The 16,939-nt window shown below is 37.2% G+C and overlaps 1 protein-coding gene across 3 annotated transcripts in view; it reads left to right on the top strand.

Annotated features, from left to right (window-relative positions):
- TMLHE (trimethyllysine hydroxylase, epsilon) overlaps positions 1-16,275 on the top strand; it is a 52,964-nt gene extending 36,689 nt beyond the window's left edge. For 2 of the 3 annotated variants that reach the window (XR_015158239.1, XR_015158238.1), the window contains 5 exons: positions 478-547; positions 862-981; positions 10,289-10,525; positions 13,326-13,464; positions 14,255-16,275. Coding sequence is in view for 1 of the 3 variants with exons in the window: in XM_086385922.1 (XP_086242048.1) it covers positions 862-981; positions 10,289-10,525; positions 13,326-13,464; positions 14,255-14,386 (628 nt within the window). In the remaining 2 variants the exon portion in view is untranslated. The remainder of the gene's footprint in view (positions 1-477; positions 548-861; positions 982-10,288; positions 10,526-13,325; positions 13,465-14,254) is intronic. The other variant, XM_086385922.1, reaches the window with a different exon arrangement.
- The last annotated feature ends 664 nt before the right edge of the window (positions 16,276-16,939 follow it).

The raw sequence follows: 16,939 nt of genomic DNA, 5'->3' as shown, positions 1-16,939 counted from the left end.
ACTGATACTGTACAGCATTTAACCAACATATTCACATCAATGATTTCAATTGTTTAGTATAGTAGTCCTGATAAGCGTGTATTTTATCTCCTGTTCTACTGATGAGGCACTTGAGGATCAGATATGTTAAGTGCCTGGACCAGAATTGCTGTGCTAGTAAGCAGTAGAACTGGAATTCAAAAGAGCTCAGGTTTTCTGATCTTAAGTACAAAGTTTTTTCCATTGCATTTCTAGGTAGTATATAGGTTTATCTTCTGTAGTACTACATGATACATAAACTGACTTTGTCATAGTTAATATTTTCCTTTTATTTCATAAAAAGCAGATATAGCTCATTGTGTAGCAGATAGTATGCTGGGTCATTTACCTATGATGTCTATATCTCAAGGAGAGATACAGTGATACAGCAAGTCTCACTAAATACTTGCTAATATAAACTATTCTTTTCTCTTTTTTTTATTCTTCCATGTCTAAAAGGTGGCTGAAGATCTACATTAATCAGTTCTAAAAGCAGCTACCCAAAAACATCTTTTTCTATGTGAGGAAGGTGAGTGCAGGACAGAAATGTGAACCTGAAAGCTGTTCAAAGCAGGCACATAAACAGAGTGAGATGGTTCCCTATTTTCTGTCTACATTATCCTTCCACTAATTCCCCGCAGCTTCCTAGAATATTACTCAGTGGTGGGCTCATTAAGATGGGTGATGAGTTCAACTGATTTCTTTACTTTATAGTTGGATATCTGGACCAAAAAAAAAATTATATTTTTATTTGTAAATAAAAAAAAGTATTGTAAAGAGTCTTGAATTACAAGAATGAAAATTTCAAATAGCTAAAAGGTCTTCCTATGCTACATTTGACAGAGAAACCATCTATGGAAGGATGTGGTTTTTCACTTCAGACTTCTCCAGAGGTGACACTGCATACACCAAGCTAGCTCTGGATCGGCACACTGACACCACCTATTTTCAAGAGCCCTGTGGGTAGGTGGATTAGAATTTTCCAAAGTGAGATCATTAAATGTGATGGTCTTGAATACTTTCTTAATCATTTTCTGTTTTATTTGAATCAACATCATACTTGCTGCTGCTTACTTACATAATTATCTCTTTTCTCCTTAGAAATATCATTTTTAAAGTCTCATAGGAATAAAAATTTTTTAAATGATTGAAAATCTACCTTACTACATTAATGGATCTTAATTTTGTTTAATTTACATTTTTATCAAAGTGATTGCAAATAATTTACAAAAAATGTATTGATTAACTGTTGGTTTGGGAATTTGTACAGTTTTTCATATTTAGTTATGATATTGCAAGTTCAGTTCAGTTCAGTCACTCAGTCTTGTCTGACTCTTTGTGATCCCATGGAGTGCAGCATTCCAGGCCTCCCTGTCCATCACCAATTCCCGGAGTTTACTCAAACTCATGTCCATTGAGTCTGTGATGCCATCCAACTATCTCATCCTCTGTCGTCCCCTTCTCCTCCTGCCTTCAGTCTTCTCCAGCATCAGGGTCTTTTCAAATTAGTCAGCTCTTCGCGTCAGGTGGCCAAAGTATTGGAGTTTCAGCTTCAGCCTCAGTCTTTCCAATGAATATTCAGGACTGATTCCTTTAGGATAGACTGGTTGGATTTCCTTGCATTTGCAGGATCTCCTTGCAATTATATTGCAAAGGGGTAAAGAGTCTAAACATAGCTGCTTTGGGTATGGTATTAAGAGGAATTTGAATCCAATTTACAAGAAGTTGGAGGGAAAAAGTGAATGAAAAATAACCTTTTTCAAATAAATTCATTCATTTTAATTGGAGGCTAACTACTTTAAAACATTGTAGTGGTTTTGCCATACATTGACATGAATCTGCCACAGTGTACATGTATTCCCCATCCTGGACCCCCCTCCCATCTCCCTCCCCATCCCATCCCTCTGGGTCATCCCAGTGCACCAGCCCCGAGCACCCTGTCCCATGCATCGAACCTGGACTGGCAATTCGTGTCACATACGATAATATGCAAGTTTCCATGCCATTCTCCCAAATCATCCCACCCTCGCCCTCTCCCACAGAGTCCAAAAGACTGTTTTATACATCTGTGTCTCTTTTGCTGTCTCACATATAGGGTTATTGTTACCATCTTTCTAAATTCGATACATGTGTGTTAGTATACCATATTGGTGTTTTTCTTTCTGGCTTACTTCTCTCTGTATAATAGGCTCCAGTTTCATCCACCTCATTAGAACTGATTCAAAGGTATTCTTTTTAATGGCTGAGTAATATTCCATTGTGTATATGTACCACAGCTTTCTTAACCATTCATCTGCTGATGGACATCTAGGTTGCTTCCATGTCCTGGCTATTATAAACAGAGCTGTGATGAACATTGGGGTACACGTGTCTCTTTCAATTCTGGTTTCCTCAGTGTGTATGCTGAACAGTGGGATTGCTGGGCCATAAGGCAGTTCTATTTCCAGTTTTTTAAGGAATCTCCACACTATTCTCCATAGTGGCTGTACTAGTTTCCACTTCCACCAACAGTGTAAGAGAGATCCCTTTTCTCCACACCCTCTCCAGCACTTATTGCTTGTAGACTTTTGGATAGCAGCCATTCTGACTTGTGTGAAATGGCACCTCATTGTGGTTTTGATTTGCATTTCTCTGATAATGAGTGATGTTGAGCATCTTTTCATGTGTTTGTTAGCCATCTGTATGTCTTCTTTGGAGAAATGTCTGTTTAGTTCTTTGGCCCATTTTTTGATTGGGTCGCTCATTTTTCTGGAATTGAGCTACAGGAGTTCCTTGTATATTTTTGAGATTAATTCCTTGTCAGTTGCTTCATTTGCTATTATTTTCTCCCATTCTGAAGGCTGTCTTTTCACCTTGCTTATAGTTTCCTTTGTTGTGCAAAAGGTTTTAAGTTGAACTAGGTCCCATTTGTTTATTTTTGCTTTATTTCCATTACTCTGGGAGGTGGGTCATAGAGGATCCTGCTGTGGTTTATGTCGGAGAGTGTTTTGCTTATGTTTTCCTCTAGGATTTTTATAGTTTCTGGTCTTATGTTTAGATCTGTAACCCATTTTGAGTTTATTTTTGTGTATGGTGTTAGAAAGTGTTCTAGTTTCATTCTTTTACAAGAGGTTGACCAGTTTCCCCAGCACCACTTGTTAAAGAGATTGTCTTTTCTCCATTGTATATTCTTGCCTCCTTTGTCGAAGATAAGGTGTCCATAGGTGCATGGATTTATCTCTGGGCTTTGTATTTTGTTCCATTGATCTATATTTCTGTCTTTGTGCCAGTACCATACTGTCTTGATGACTGTAGCTTTGTAGTAGAGCCTGAAGTCAGGCAGGTTGATTCCTCCAGTTCCATTCTTCTTTCTCAAGATTGCTTTGGCTATTCCAGGTTTTTTGTATTTCCATACAAATTGTGAGATTATTTGTTTTAGTTCTGTGAGAAATACCGTTGGCAGCTTGATAGGGATTGCATTGAATCTATAGATTGCTTTGGGTAGTATACTCATTTTCACTATATTGATTCTTCCAATCCATGAACATGGTATATTTCTCCATCTATTTGTGTCCTCTTTGCTTTCTTTCATCAGTGTTTTATAGTTTTCTATATATAGGTCTTTTGTTTCTTTAGGTAGATATGTTCCTAACTATTTAATTCTTTTTGTTGCAATGGTGAATGGAATTGTTTCCTTAATTTCTCTTTCTGTTTTCTCATCGTTAGGGTATAGGAATGCAAGGGATTTCTCTGTGTTAATGTTATATCCTGCAACTTTACTATATTCATTGATTAGGTCTAGTAATTTTCTGGTGGAGTCTTCAGGGTTATCTATGTAGAGGTTCATGCCATCTGTAAAGAGTGAGAGTTTTACTTCTTCCTTTCCAACCTGGATTCCTTTTATTTCTTTTTCTGCTCTGATTGCTGTGGCCAAAACTTCCAAAATTCTGTTGAGTAGTAGTGGTGAGAATGGGCACCCTTGTCTTGTTCCTGACTTTAGGGGAAATGCTGTCAATTTTTCACCATTGTGGATAATGTTTGCTGTGGGTTTGTCATATATAGCTTTTATTATGTTGAGCTATGTTCCTTTTATTCCTGCTTTCTGGAGGGTTTTTTTATCATAAATGGATGTTGAATTTTGTCAAAGGCTTTCTCTGCATCTATTGAGATAATCATATGGTTTTTATCTTTCAATTTGTTAATGTGGTATATTATGTTGATTGCTTTGCGGGCAGATATTGAAGAATCCTTGCATCCCTGGGATAAAGCCCACTTGGTCATGATGTATGATCTTTTTAATACGTTGTTGGATTCTGTTTGCTAGAATTTTGTTAAGGATTTTTGCATATATGTTCATCAGTGACACTGGCCTGTAGTTTTGTTTTGGTGGCATCTTTGTCTGGTTTTGGTATTAGGGTGATGGTAGCCTCATAGAATGAGTTTGGAAGTTTACCTTCCTCTGCAATTTTCTGGAAGAGTTTGAGTAGGATAGGTCTTAGCTCTTCTCTAAATTTGTGGTAGAATTCAGCTGTGAAGGCTTGGGTCCTGGACTTTTGTTTGCTGGAAGATTTCTGATTACAGTTTCAATTTCTGTGCTTGTGATGGGTCTGTTAAGATTTTCCATTTCTCCTTGGTTCAGTTTTGGAAAGTTGTACTTTTCTAAGAATATGTCCATTTCTTCCACGTTGCCCATTTTATTGGCATATAGTTGCTGATAGTAGTCTCTTATGATCCTTTGTATTTCTGTATTGTCTGCTGTGATCTCTCCATTTCCATTTCTAATTTTGATTTGATTCTTCTCCCTTTGTTTCTTGATGAGTCTGACTAATGGTTTGTCAATTTTATTTATCTTCTCAAAGAACCAGCTTTTGGCTTTGTTGATTTTTGCTATGGTCTCTTTTGTTTCTTTTGCATTTATTTCTGCCCTACTTTTTAAGATTTCTTTCCTCCTACTAACCCTGGGGTTCTTCATTTCTTCCTTTTCTAGTTGCTTTAGGTGTAGAGTTATTTATTTGACTTTTTTCTTGTTTCTCGAGGTAAGCTTGTATTGCTATGAACCTTCCCCTTAGCACTGCTTTTACAGTGTCCCATACATTTCGGGTTGTTGTGTTTTCATTTTCAATCGTTTCTATGCATATTTTGATTTCTTTTTTGATTTCTTCTGTGATTTGTTGGTTATTGAGCAGCGTGTGGTTCAGCCTCCATGTGTTGGAATTTTTAATAGTTTTTGTCCTGTAATTGACATCTATCTTACTGCACTGTGGTCAGAAAAGATGCTTGGAATGATTTCAATTTTTTTGAATTTACCAAGGCTAGGTTGATGGCCCAGGATGTGATCTATCCTGGAGAAGGTTCCATGTGCACTTGAGAGAAAGGTGAAATTCATTGTTTTGGGGTGAAATGTCCTATAGATATCAATTAGGTTTAACTGGTCTATTGTATCATTTAAAGTTTGTGTTTCCTTGTTAATTTTCTGTTTAGTTGATCTATCCATAGGTGTGAGTGGGGTATTAAAGTCTCCCACTATCATTGTGTTACTGTTAATTTCCCCTTTCATACTTGTTAGCATTTGCCCTACACATTGCGGTGCTCCTATGTTGGGTGCATATATATTTTAATTGCTGTATCTTATTGTATTGATCCTTTGATCATTATGTAGTGTCCTTCTTTGTCTCTTTTCATGGCCTTTATTTTAAAGTCTATCTTATCTGATATGAGTATTGCTACTCCTGATTTCTTTTGGTCTCTATTTGTGTGGAATATCTTTTTCCAGCCTTTCACTTTCAGTCTGTGTATGTCCCTTGTTTTGAGGTGGGTCTCTTGTAGACAGCATATATAGGGGTCTTGTTTTTGTGTCCATTCATCCAGTCTTTGTCTTTTGGTTGGGGCATTCAACCCATTTACATTTAAGGCAATTATTGATAAGTATGATCCCGTTGCCATTTACTTTGTTGTTTTGATTTCAAGTTTATAAACCCTTTCTGTGTTTCCTGTCTAGAGAAGATCCTTTAACATTTGTTGGAGAGCTGTTTTGGTGGTGCTGAATTCTCTCAGCTTTTGCTTGTCTGTAAAGCTTTTGATTTCTCCTTCATATTTGAATGAGATCCTTGCTGGGTACAGTAATCTGGGTTGTAGATTTTTCTCTTTCATCACTTTAAGTATGTCTTGCCATTCCCTTCTGTCCTCAAGAGTTTCTATTGAAAGATCAGCTCTTATCCTTATGGGAATCCCCTTGTGTGTTATTTGTTGTTTTTCCCTTGCTGCTTTTAATATGTGTTCTTTGTGTTTGATCTTTGTTAATTTGATTAGTATGTGTCTTGGGGTGTTTCGCCTTGGGTTTATCCTGTTTGGGACTCTCTGGGTTTCTTGGACTTGGGTGACTATTTCCTTCCCCATTTTAGGGAAGTTTTCAACTATTATCTCCTCAATTATTTTCTCATGGTTTTTCTTTTTGTCTTCATCTGGGACTCCTATGATTTGAACGTTGGGGCGTTTAACATTGTCACAGAGGTCTCTGAGGTTGTCCTCATTCCTTTTAATTCTTTTTTTCTTTTTTCCTCTCTGCTTCATTTATTTCTACCATTCTATTTTTTACCTCGTTTATCCTATCTTCTGCCTCCGTTATTCTACTGTTAGTTCCCAGAGTGTTTTTGATCTCATTTGTTGCATTATTCACTATACATTGACTCTTCTTTATTTCTTCTTGGTCAAAAAATAACCTTCTTGTGTGGACTTAGTAGCTATTGAGCCAAAGATAATATATGCCATACTTTTTATCCATGTTTATTGAGATATAATTGATGTATAACATTTTGTAAATATGAGGTGTACTTGTGTTGATTTGATAGTTATGTACTGCAGTATGATCACCACTAGTAGCTAACAGAGACTAGATCTTTCTCATCACAGAGAAGAAATGGTAATTACTTGATGTGATAGATACCATACTTAACTTTCCTACCATTTGCCACTTATTAGAGGGACCTCTGTGGTTATTTTGTTACTGCTATTGCTGTTGTTTGTTGATCTTCGACATATAGATAATGAACCCAAGGCACAAATATATGAGTAAAACGTGCATAAGTATGAATTCATAAGGGCTTTCCAGGTGGCACTAGTGGTAAAGAATGCACCTGCCAATGTAGGAGACATAAGAGATACAAGTTCAATCCCTGGGTTGGGAAGATGCCTTGGAGGAGATCATGGCAACCCACTCCAGTATTCCTGCCTGGAAAACCCCATGGACAGAGGAGCCTGGTGGGCAACAGTCCATGGGGTTGCACAGAGTCAGACATGACTGAAATGACTTAGCACACACACACGCATGAATTCATAAAGACAATACTAGAGGATGATAATATCCAGTTGATTGTAGTTACTCCGATTTCCTTTGAGGATTGGAACCTAAGAATGTTTGCTTCAGAAAAGGTAGAATAAAACGTGTTTTAGATGTCTGGCTCAATGTCATCAATATACAAAACCACCCACAGCCCTGCATTCTCATTCTCTGGGACACAGAAAGAAGAATATGAGGAAATGGGATGAGAAACAGTTGGACAGGTGTTGAGGTCCAAATATTGACTAGCTCTTTTCTCTCTGACCACTACTGTAGATACACAGTTAGCTGTGCCTTTAATTTAACCCTTTCTAGTCAATGGGGAGAGCCAAGGCATTAGCAGTACAGTGAGAGTGGTTGAGTTCAGGCTATGGCATCAACCAGACCTGGATTTGCATCCCAGCTGAAATATACATTAGCTTTGTGATCTTGGAAAAGAACTTCTCAGTACCTCAGTTTTTTTCATCTGTAGAATGGAACTAGTAATAAAACCTGCCAATTAGTATTGCTTAGGGATTAACTTGGGCTTCCAGGTGGCCCTAGTGATAAAAAACTCACCTGCCAGTGCCGGAGACGTAAGAGCCATGGGTTCGATCCCTGGGTCGGGAAGATTCTCTGGAGGAAAGAATGGCAACCCACTCCAGTATTCTTGCCTGGAGAATCCCATAGATAGGGAAGCCTGGCAGGCTACAGCCCATGGCGTCACAAAGAGTCAGACACCACTGAAGTGGCTTAGCACACACACAGGGATTAAGTTACATGATATATTTAAAGCACTTGGATACTTTCTGGAACATATGAGGTGTTCAATAAATGCTGGTTATTATTCTTATCATTTTAGCCTTTGTCGTCATCATCATCATCGTTTTATGCCTTATGCTTTCTAAAGTTACCTTTGCTCAGGATCTCATTCTTTCCAACCTCCTTGGGGATTTCTCCTGCCTATCAACTTCTCAGTTCTTAAATCTCTATTTTTGTACACTTCCTTTGACTCTGTCTTCCTCTACTTACAGCCCCACCTTATTACTCACCCTCACAGCTAGACTTATTAAAATAATTATCTACATTTGGTATCTTTTCATTCTCACTTCTTATTCACTCTTCAAACCCATAGTCAGCTAGTTTATCCAACCCCCTCTCAATTAAAATTACTCTGTCCAAAGTCACCAGCAAGTAACTTATTGCCATCTCCAGTGTGTACCTTTCAGTCTTTATCTCATTTGAATCCTGGGGCCATTAACCTCTACCTCTTCTTGAATAGCCTTTCTTTTCTAGTTTTCCTTCTACATCTATAGTCAGTTTTCCTCAGTCTCCTATGCTGTCTTATTTTCTTTTATCTGTGTCATAAATATTGTTGTTCCTCAAAATTTTCTCCTTCTCCTTCTTCTCTCGCTTGAAATTATCTCTCCAAATGACTGCTGTGCTCTTGGCTTTAGCCATCACCTACAGATAGCTACAGACAGGACTTCCCTGGTGGCTCAGACAGTAAAGCATTTGCCTAAAATGCAGGAGACCCGGGTTCAATCCCTGGATCAGGAAGATCTCCTGAAGAAGGAAACAGCAACTCACTCCAGTACTCTTGCCTGGAAAACCCATGGACGGAGGAGCCTGGTGGGCTACAGTCCATGGGGTCGCAAAGAGTCAGACACGACTGAGTGACTTCACTTCACTTCACAGACAGCTACAAAATCTACCTCTCTTCTAAGATAAACATCTTCCACTTACTAAATAATCCTAACCTAGAAATTTTGCAGAAAGCTCAACATAGCCAGGACTGACCTTATTCATTTTAATTATATTTACCCTATATTCTCCTTGATTTTATTCCTTCTACCTTTATTTATGTTTATCACTTATTTTACTTCGTTGTTTACTTTTCCTTATTTTTGTTTTTTTCCCTAAATTACTATTGATTTTATTTTTCCCTTGTTAATTGGAAATTATTACTTTAGGTTTCCAGTCCATTAATAATTGACTTGCCTTTTCCTATTAATTTTTCAGTCATATGTAACTTAATTATTTCAAAATGTCCCTAAACTGAACGACTTCCTCAACCCTTCACAGCCCCTTATTACCATCGAATTATGCATCTGCCTCATTCTCTTGGCAAATGGGCATTATTACTTGTCAAGTTGCCCAGGGGAAAAACCTACAGTCATTCTAGATTTTTGCCTATTCTTCATCCTCCACATCTAATCATTTATTTCTTAGATGTGTCCTCTTTTCTATAAGCTCAAGTTCTCAGTATTTTTCTCTCCAGTTTCAGTTATCCATGTTGTTTTTCATGTTTTTGTCATCTTGCTTCTCACCAGTTAATCTTGCATCTTAGTTTAAAATCCTGTGATTCTCTGTGCTAAGCCAACAGAAACTTATCACTCTCTTCCTTGAATATACCTTGCTGTTCTACATTGATATGTTTGGTCATACCTTTTTCCTGCCTGAAATGCCCTCTCCTCACCTCAATCTCATTCCAGCCCAAGCCTTGCTCATTCTTTAAAACTAAGCAAAATCGTTCTCATCCACATCTCAAAAAATTTATCTATACAACATTCCACTACAATAATTTCCTCTTTTTGTGGCTCCACTGTCTTGTATACAACTTTATTATAGTGCCTATCATATTTTATCTGTACTTACTTGGTTCATTCTTCTAGATAGACTATGGGCTTCTTTAAAAGAGAGACTATATCTTATTCATACCTGTATTGCCCAAGTCTGACACATACAGGTTTCAGTACATGTTAAATATGTTTAGAAGGAAACCTTAGTGACATTAATATGGCAAAGTACACAAAAAAGTACAACTGGAAGACAATTGGGAAATGAGATTTATTTCTTAATGAAAAGAAAATGACACAAGTAGAATCAGTAATCATTTTATATATTTTTTTCTAAAAGTTTTATGTATTCTCTTTTCTCCACTGAACAGAGTAATTTAATTTTTCCTTTCTTTAGCATTCAAGTGTTTCACTGTCTTAAGCATGAAGGAACAGGTGGCAGGACACTGCTAGTTGATGGATTCTATGCAGCAGAACAAGTACTTCAAAAGGCACCTGAGGAATTTGAACTCCTCAGTAAAGTGCCATTGAAGCATGAATATATTGAAAATGTTGGAGAATGTCAAAACCACATGATTGGGGTTGGGCCAGTCTTAAATATCTACCCATGGAATAAAGAGCTCTATTTGATCAGGTGAGTACCAAAGAACTATCCCTCAATGTAATATATTTGCCAGATATTAGTTTTCTAATGTAATGAAAATTCCTAAGATCCTATATCTGTCACATTTTAATATTGGTATTCCATAGCTTTTTATTAGTACAATTTCTATTCTTATTAAAATTCCCATGGAATAATAAATAGGCCAACAGCCAAGGAACACTAGATTGGAGGGGTAGATATTTCACATGGCATTTAAAAATGAAAACACTTTTAAAACAAAACAAAAAAAAAGCCAGTTATTAAATTGTGCTCAGTGATCAAGCAGCTAGGGTGCCTAAAGGCATGATAACCACATTTGACTCTTGTCCAGATTTATGCATTTCTCCTGACCTGTGTATATTGCCACCTAGTATCTTATACAGTCATAAAGCACATCATATCCAAAACTGAACTTGTCATCTCCACTCATTTCAAGCCTGCTCCTTCACACACAATTATGAAGATAAAAATAAATTGTTGCCCCTGTATTGTAGTAGGAACTACATAAATCCTAAATCACTTCCCTGGGATAAGCGCCCACTGGAAAACTCTCCCTCCATCATTTCTTGTATCTCAATTGCCTAGAACAATGAGTAGGTGCTCAATATTTTCCCCAACATTTTATTATGAAACTTTTAAATACAAAAAAGTTGAAAGCATTTACAAGGAAAACTTGTATACCTACCACCGAGATTCTACCATTAAGATATTACTATACTTGCTTTGGGCTTCCCTGGTAGCTCAGCTGGTAAAGAATCCACCTGCAGTGCAGGAGACCCCAGCTTGATTCCTGGGCGGGGAAGATCCCCTAGAGGAGGGATAGGCTACCCACTCCAGTATTCTTGCCTGGAGAATCCCCATGGACAGAGGAACCTGGCAGGCTACAGTCCATGGGGTTGCAAAGAGTCGAACATGACTGAGCGACTAAACACAGCACAGCACATACTTGCTTTATTACCTATATATCTATGTTTCTATCCTTCTGTTTATAAATTAATCTTATTTTTGATACATTGCACAGAACATTGAAGGTATATGTCTCCCAATATACTTCAACATTTATAACTTTAAGTCTAACATTCACTATTTGTTTACAGATGTTTAATTTTGATATAAAATATACATACAATGTATATACATACAATGTTGGTATAAATACTGAATATACACTTGCTGAGTTTTTAGAACTGCATACACCTATGTAACCCAAATGCCTATCAAGATATAGACTATTACCATCACTACAGAAAGTACCTTTATACCCCTTTTCAGCCCAACCCTACACACACACACAGAGGAAACATCTGTTTTTATTTTTTACCACCATAGATTTGTTTTGCCTGTTCTAGAAATTCACATCCTGGAACAAATCCATTCTTTTATGAATAAACACCTGGGCTGTTTCCTGTTTGGGATTATTATGAATAAAGCTGCCATCAATGTTCATGTAAAACTATCGTTGTAGATATGTGTTTTCATTTCACACATATAAATACCTAAGAGTGGAACCACTGGATCATAGAGTACGTGACTTTTTAGTTTCATTAGCAACTACTAATGTGTTCCATTTTACAGTTGTCAACAATGTACAAAAGTTGTAGCTTCTCCACATCCTTGCTAATACTTGGTGTTTTCAGTCATTAATTATAGCCATTATATTGGATATCTCCTTGGTGTTCTACTGTGTATTTTTTGGTGACTGATGATGTTGAGCTTATTTCCATGTGCATATTGGCCATTCATATATCTTCTTTTGCTAAGTAACTAGTTAGATTTTTGCCCACTTTTTCACTGGATTGTCTTTTCATTATTGAGTTGTCTCAGCCTTTCCTATCCATTTTGATATGTTTTTTATTTCTCATTCACCAATATGTAGGAGTTACTCAGTTTCCAGATTTCTTTCATAGGGAATTGTTCTCTGTGTAACTAGATTTGTTTCTATCATGGACCAGAACCTCCAGCACTATTTGTAATAGTTACAAACTGGAAATTACTTACACATCTGTCAATAGAATGGATGAATGGGTGAAAGTCCCTCAGTCATGTCCAAAAGTCCCTCAGTTGTGTCCAACTCTTTGTGATCCCATGGACTATAGGGCCCATGGAATTCTCCAGGCCAGAATACTGGAGTGGGTAGCCGTTCCCTTCTCCAGAGGATCTTCCCAACCCAGGGATCGAACCCAGGTCTCCCACACTGCAGGCAGATTCTTTATTAGCTGAGCCACAAGGGAAACCTTGAATGGATGAATACATTGTGGTATAGTCCCACAATAAAATTCTGTTCAACATGAAGGATGAACTATTTACATGTGGTACAATAATGATAAATCTTATAAATATAACATTAAATGAAAGAAGCCAGACACAAAAGAGTACATACTATAGTATTCCATTTATATAAAGTTTTATAAATAAGCAAACTAACCTGTGATTACAGAAGTCATGATGGTATAACAGTTATCCTTGGATGAGGTGAGAGACATACCATGTGGCATGGCCCAAAAATATATTAAAACAAACAAAACATAATATTCTAAGATAGTAGAAACCAGCTAGAACTTTCTTCTATCCCCTACCCTCAGATTTTTCAAAGGAAAAAAAATATGGTCAACAGGCAATGGAACTCTTCTCTAAAATCATATAGTCTTGAGAGAACATTAGCTTATTATTGCCACATCATCATGGGACAACTAATGAATATAGGGAAAGCCTTATATAAAATTGCCCCATCAGCAACAGATGTTTTAACATGTTTTGGGGAAAATCTTTCTTTCTCACAATTTCACCTTAGGTACAACAACTATGACCGGGCTGTCATAAATACTGTACCTTATGATGTTGTCCATCGTTGGTATACAGCACACCGGACTCTAACCAGAGAGTTGAGGAGGCCTGAGAATGAGTTTTGGGTCAAACTCAAGCCTGGCAAGGTGGGTGCCAAGCTCAATAGATGTCACTTAAGCAGTGAAGAGTGAGGACTTATGGAATATGTGAGTCAAAACGTTACAAAGGAAAAAAAAGAAGAGAGTCCTGGGTATTGGCCCTAGTCCTACCACTTACTTACCGAATGACCCAGAAGCAGGCTCCCCCGAGTATCTACCCATCAATGATTCTATTTGTATGATGAAGGAGTTGAACTTGATAGTCCCTAAGAGTCCATCTGGCTTCATGATTCCTTTTTTTTTTTTTTTTTTTTGCTCTTCATATTTCCTCTGGATAAAGAATATTTCTAGCTTAGTGTAAGACAGTGAAACAGTTTAACTCTTTGAGAGAGAGAGAGAATTAAAAGAAAAGAACAAAAGAAACCAATGATCTGGTTTGCTTTGATAAAAGAATAATTACTCAAGAAATATAACCTCCTCAGATACAGGGCCTGTTACCTACTGTTGCCTTTGTTATTTCCATTTAGCCTAATACAGAGCTATGCACTTCCTAGTTGTCAAATGTTTAAAGAAAGAAAGAAAGTGAAGCCACTCAGTCGTGTCTGACTCTTTGTGACTCCATAGACTATAGCCCACCAGGCTCCTCCATCCATGGAATTTTCTAGGCAAGAGTACTGGAGTCAAATGTTTACTTAAAAGAAAAAAAAAATCTCATTTAATGTAATCAGAGAACAACCTAAAGTTTTTATTTTAAATGATCTCTTCTGATTTATGATTCCTATGTTCTGTGTTTGTTCTGAGTATTTTTCCTTTCTCTTTTTTTTTCCCCCATTCACAGGTACTATTTATAGACAACTGGCGTGTCCTACATGGCAGGGAATCCTTCACAGGCTACCGCCAACTCTGTGGCTGCTATTTAACAAGGGATGATGTATTAAACACTGCTCGTCTCTTGGGCCTTCAGGCTTAAAATTGATGGCATTGAGATTATGAACATACCTGACACCCTGGCTATCAGAATTTCATTTCATATCAGCAGAATAATATTATGTCAATACCGACTTCAAATTGTCTCATGTCATCACATGAAACTAAAGCCTCCCCTTTTTCTAGTAAGGAAAACCTTAGAGATAGGCCATCTCATATGGTATCTCTCTTCCCCAAGTTACAACATGGACTCGTTTGGTTTTTAGATCCTTTGATGTAATTTTGGTCAATCTTCTTCAGAAATATAATCATCACATTGATGAGAATCAATAATAGTCACTAGGTAAAAATTTGTTTCAACAGGATCTGTCAGAAAGAAGAGCATTATAGGAATAACAGAGTCTAACTAGAGCAGAAATTTGCAACATTTTTTGGTCTTAAGACATCTAAACACGTAAACGTTATTGAGGACACCAAAAGGTGCTTAGATGTGGGTTATATCTATTGTTACTAATTATATTAGATATGAAGACTTAGAAATATTTAAAATTTAAGAATAAAAAAGCATACATCCATCAGAGAGATGACTTTATCACATGTCATATAGCCTCTGGAAAAGTCTTCTGTACATTCATTAGATAATTAAATGGAAAAGGCAATATCATCTTAATATTGTTATTAAAAATATTTTATTGATAATACATAGACCCACTAAAAGAATCTCAGGGACTGTTCCAGGTGTCTTTAGACTACACTTTTGAGAACCAGTGGCCCAGAGCAGCAGTCCCCAAGCTTTTTGGCACCAGGGGCTGGTTTCATGGAAGACAGTTTTTCCAAGAACTGGACCAGGGTGGCGGGAGTGGGGGGTGTGTGGTTTCGAGACAATTCAAGTACAACAATGAGCAAAGGCTGTAAATAGGAAGTTTCGCTCACTCACCCACTGCTCACCTGCTGCTGTGTGGCCTGGTTCCTCACCTGGTTAGGGACCCCTTGGTTTAACTGAAACCTTAAATTTTTCTCTGTGGTCTCCTAGAACTATAGATATTGTAGGAATTGCTTCATAGCACAAGCTCAATGATAAGGTGGGAACTGAATACATAGTATTTTATCTTGTGAGAAGAATTATCTCTTCTAAATCATCTCTCGAGGAGTAAAACTAAGAAATCACAATAGTTCCTGTGGAACAAACCCATCAGTTTGGTAATTCTGTGAGGGATAATTGCACAAAGGTTTTAGAGATTTCTGAGGTTCCATATGATAATTCACATATGCACATACATACACACATACATGTGCATGCCCACATGCACACAAAACAGTAAGTGGAGATTACTACCCAAACTTGCATTTTAATTTTTGAAGGAATTTAGGATGCAATATTTTCCTCCATTTCTACTGCTCTCTTTTTCTGTCTTAAAATATTATACATATCAACTGCCAAGATTTGGCTGGGTTAAGTATACTTTGTTATTTATTTTTAATGATTTTCCTTTATATGTGGAGAGAGAGAGGGAAAAAGAGACAGAAGGATAGATGTGAGATTTATTTTCTCTTGGCTTTCATTGAAAATGAAGTTGTACAATAACCACATTGACTGCTATAGAATGATGTAAGACAATCCAGGCTAGGATGTATGTAAGAGGAAAAAAGCATTATTAGTGAGGATAGAAGTCACAAATCAAAGTCAGTATTCTCTGACAGGGAATAGAGCCTAATCTGATGTTTACAGAAAGTTCTTAATTCACATTTAACAATTTATACATTATTTTATTGACCCATCCAGGGCACAAAACTATGTTCTCAAATATTTCTGCATTTTGATTGTACTACATAGGAATCCTTAGGGGTCTTCCATGAAAAGTGTTTTCCTCTTAAGTCAAAGGATTGATGATTAAGTTCATGTATTAAAGAGTATTTGTTGTTGTTTAGTCACTAAGTGGTGTCTGAGTCTTTGCAACCCCACGGACTGTAGCCCACCAGGTTCCTCTGTCCATGGGGTTCTCCAGGAATACTGGAGTAGGTTGCCATGCTCTCCTCCAGGGAATCTTCCTGACCCAAGAACAAACTCACATATCTTATGTATCCTGCACTGGCAGGTGGATCCTTTACCACCTGGGAAGCCCTTTACTATAATTATAAAATCCTCCACATCTGTTACAATCTGTCCCCCACTCACAAGACATCTAGTCTAAATCATTATGGTAATAGTGTAGAGTATCTACTTTGCTCTACTGGCAAAGACTCCATTTTTCTGTTCTCCAGAACAAGTATATGATATCACTTATATGAGGAATCTTTAAAAAAAAAAAAAAAAAAGAGCTTATTTACAAAACAGAAACAGAATTACATAGAAAACAAAATTATGGTTACCAAAGGGGAAAGGGAGGAGGAATAAGTTGAAAGTATGAGATTAACAGATACATACTACCATATATGAGCTTACTAACTGCACGGGGAACTATATTCCATATCTTGCAATAAACTATAATGGGAAAGAATCCAAACCAAATAGCATTGCAAAGCCTTTGAAAATAGAACTACATTAAGACCACGAACCATACAGGGCTGGTCACAACATGTGGCTGGGACCCAAATG

This window comes from Bos grunniens, chromosome X (assembly GCF_055505025.1).
Source record: "Bos grunniens cultivar Pamir isolate PY7600 chromosome X, Bosgru_T2T1.0, whole genome shotgun sequence".
In the NCBI taxonomy this organism is placed as follows: Eukaryota; Metazoa; Chordata; class Mammalia; order Artiodactyla; family Bovidae; genus Bos; species Bos grunniens.
Note: the sequence above shows the minus strand (reverse complement) of the source record. Positions and strands in the feature narration are given on the sequence as shown.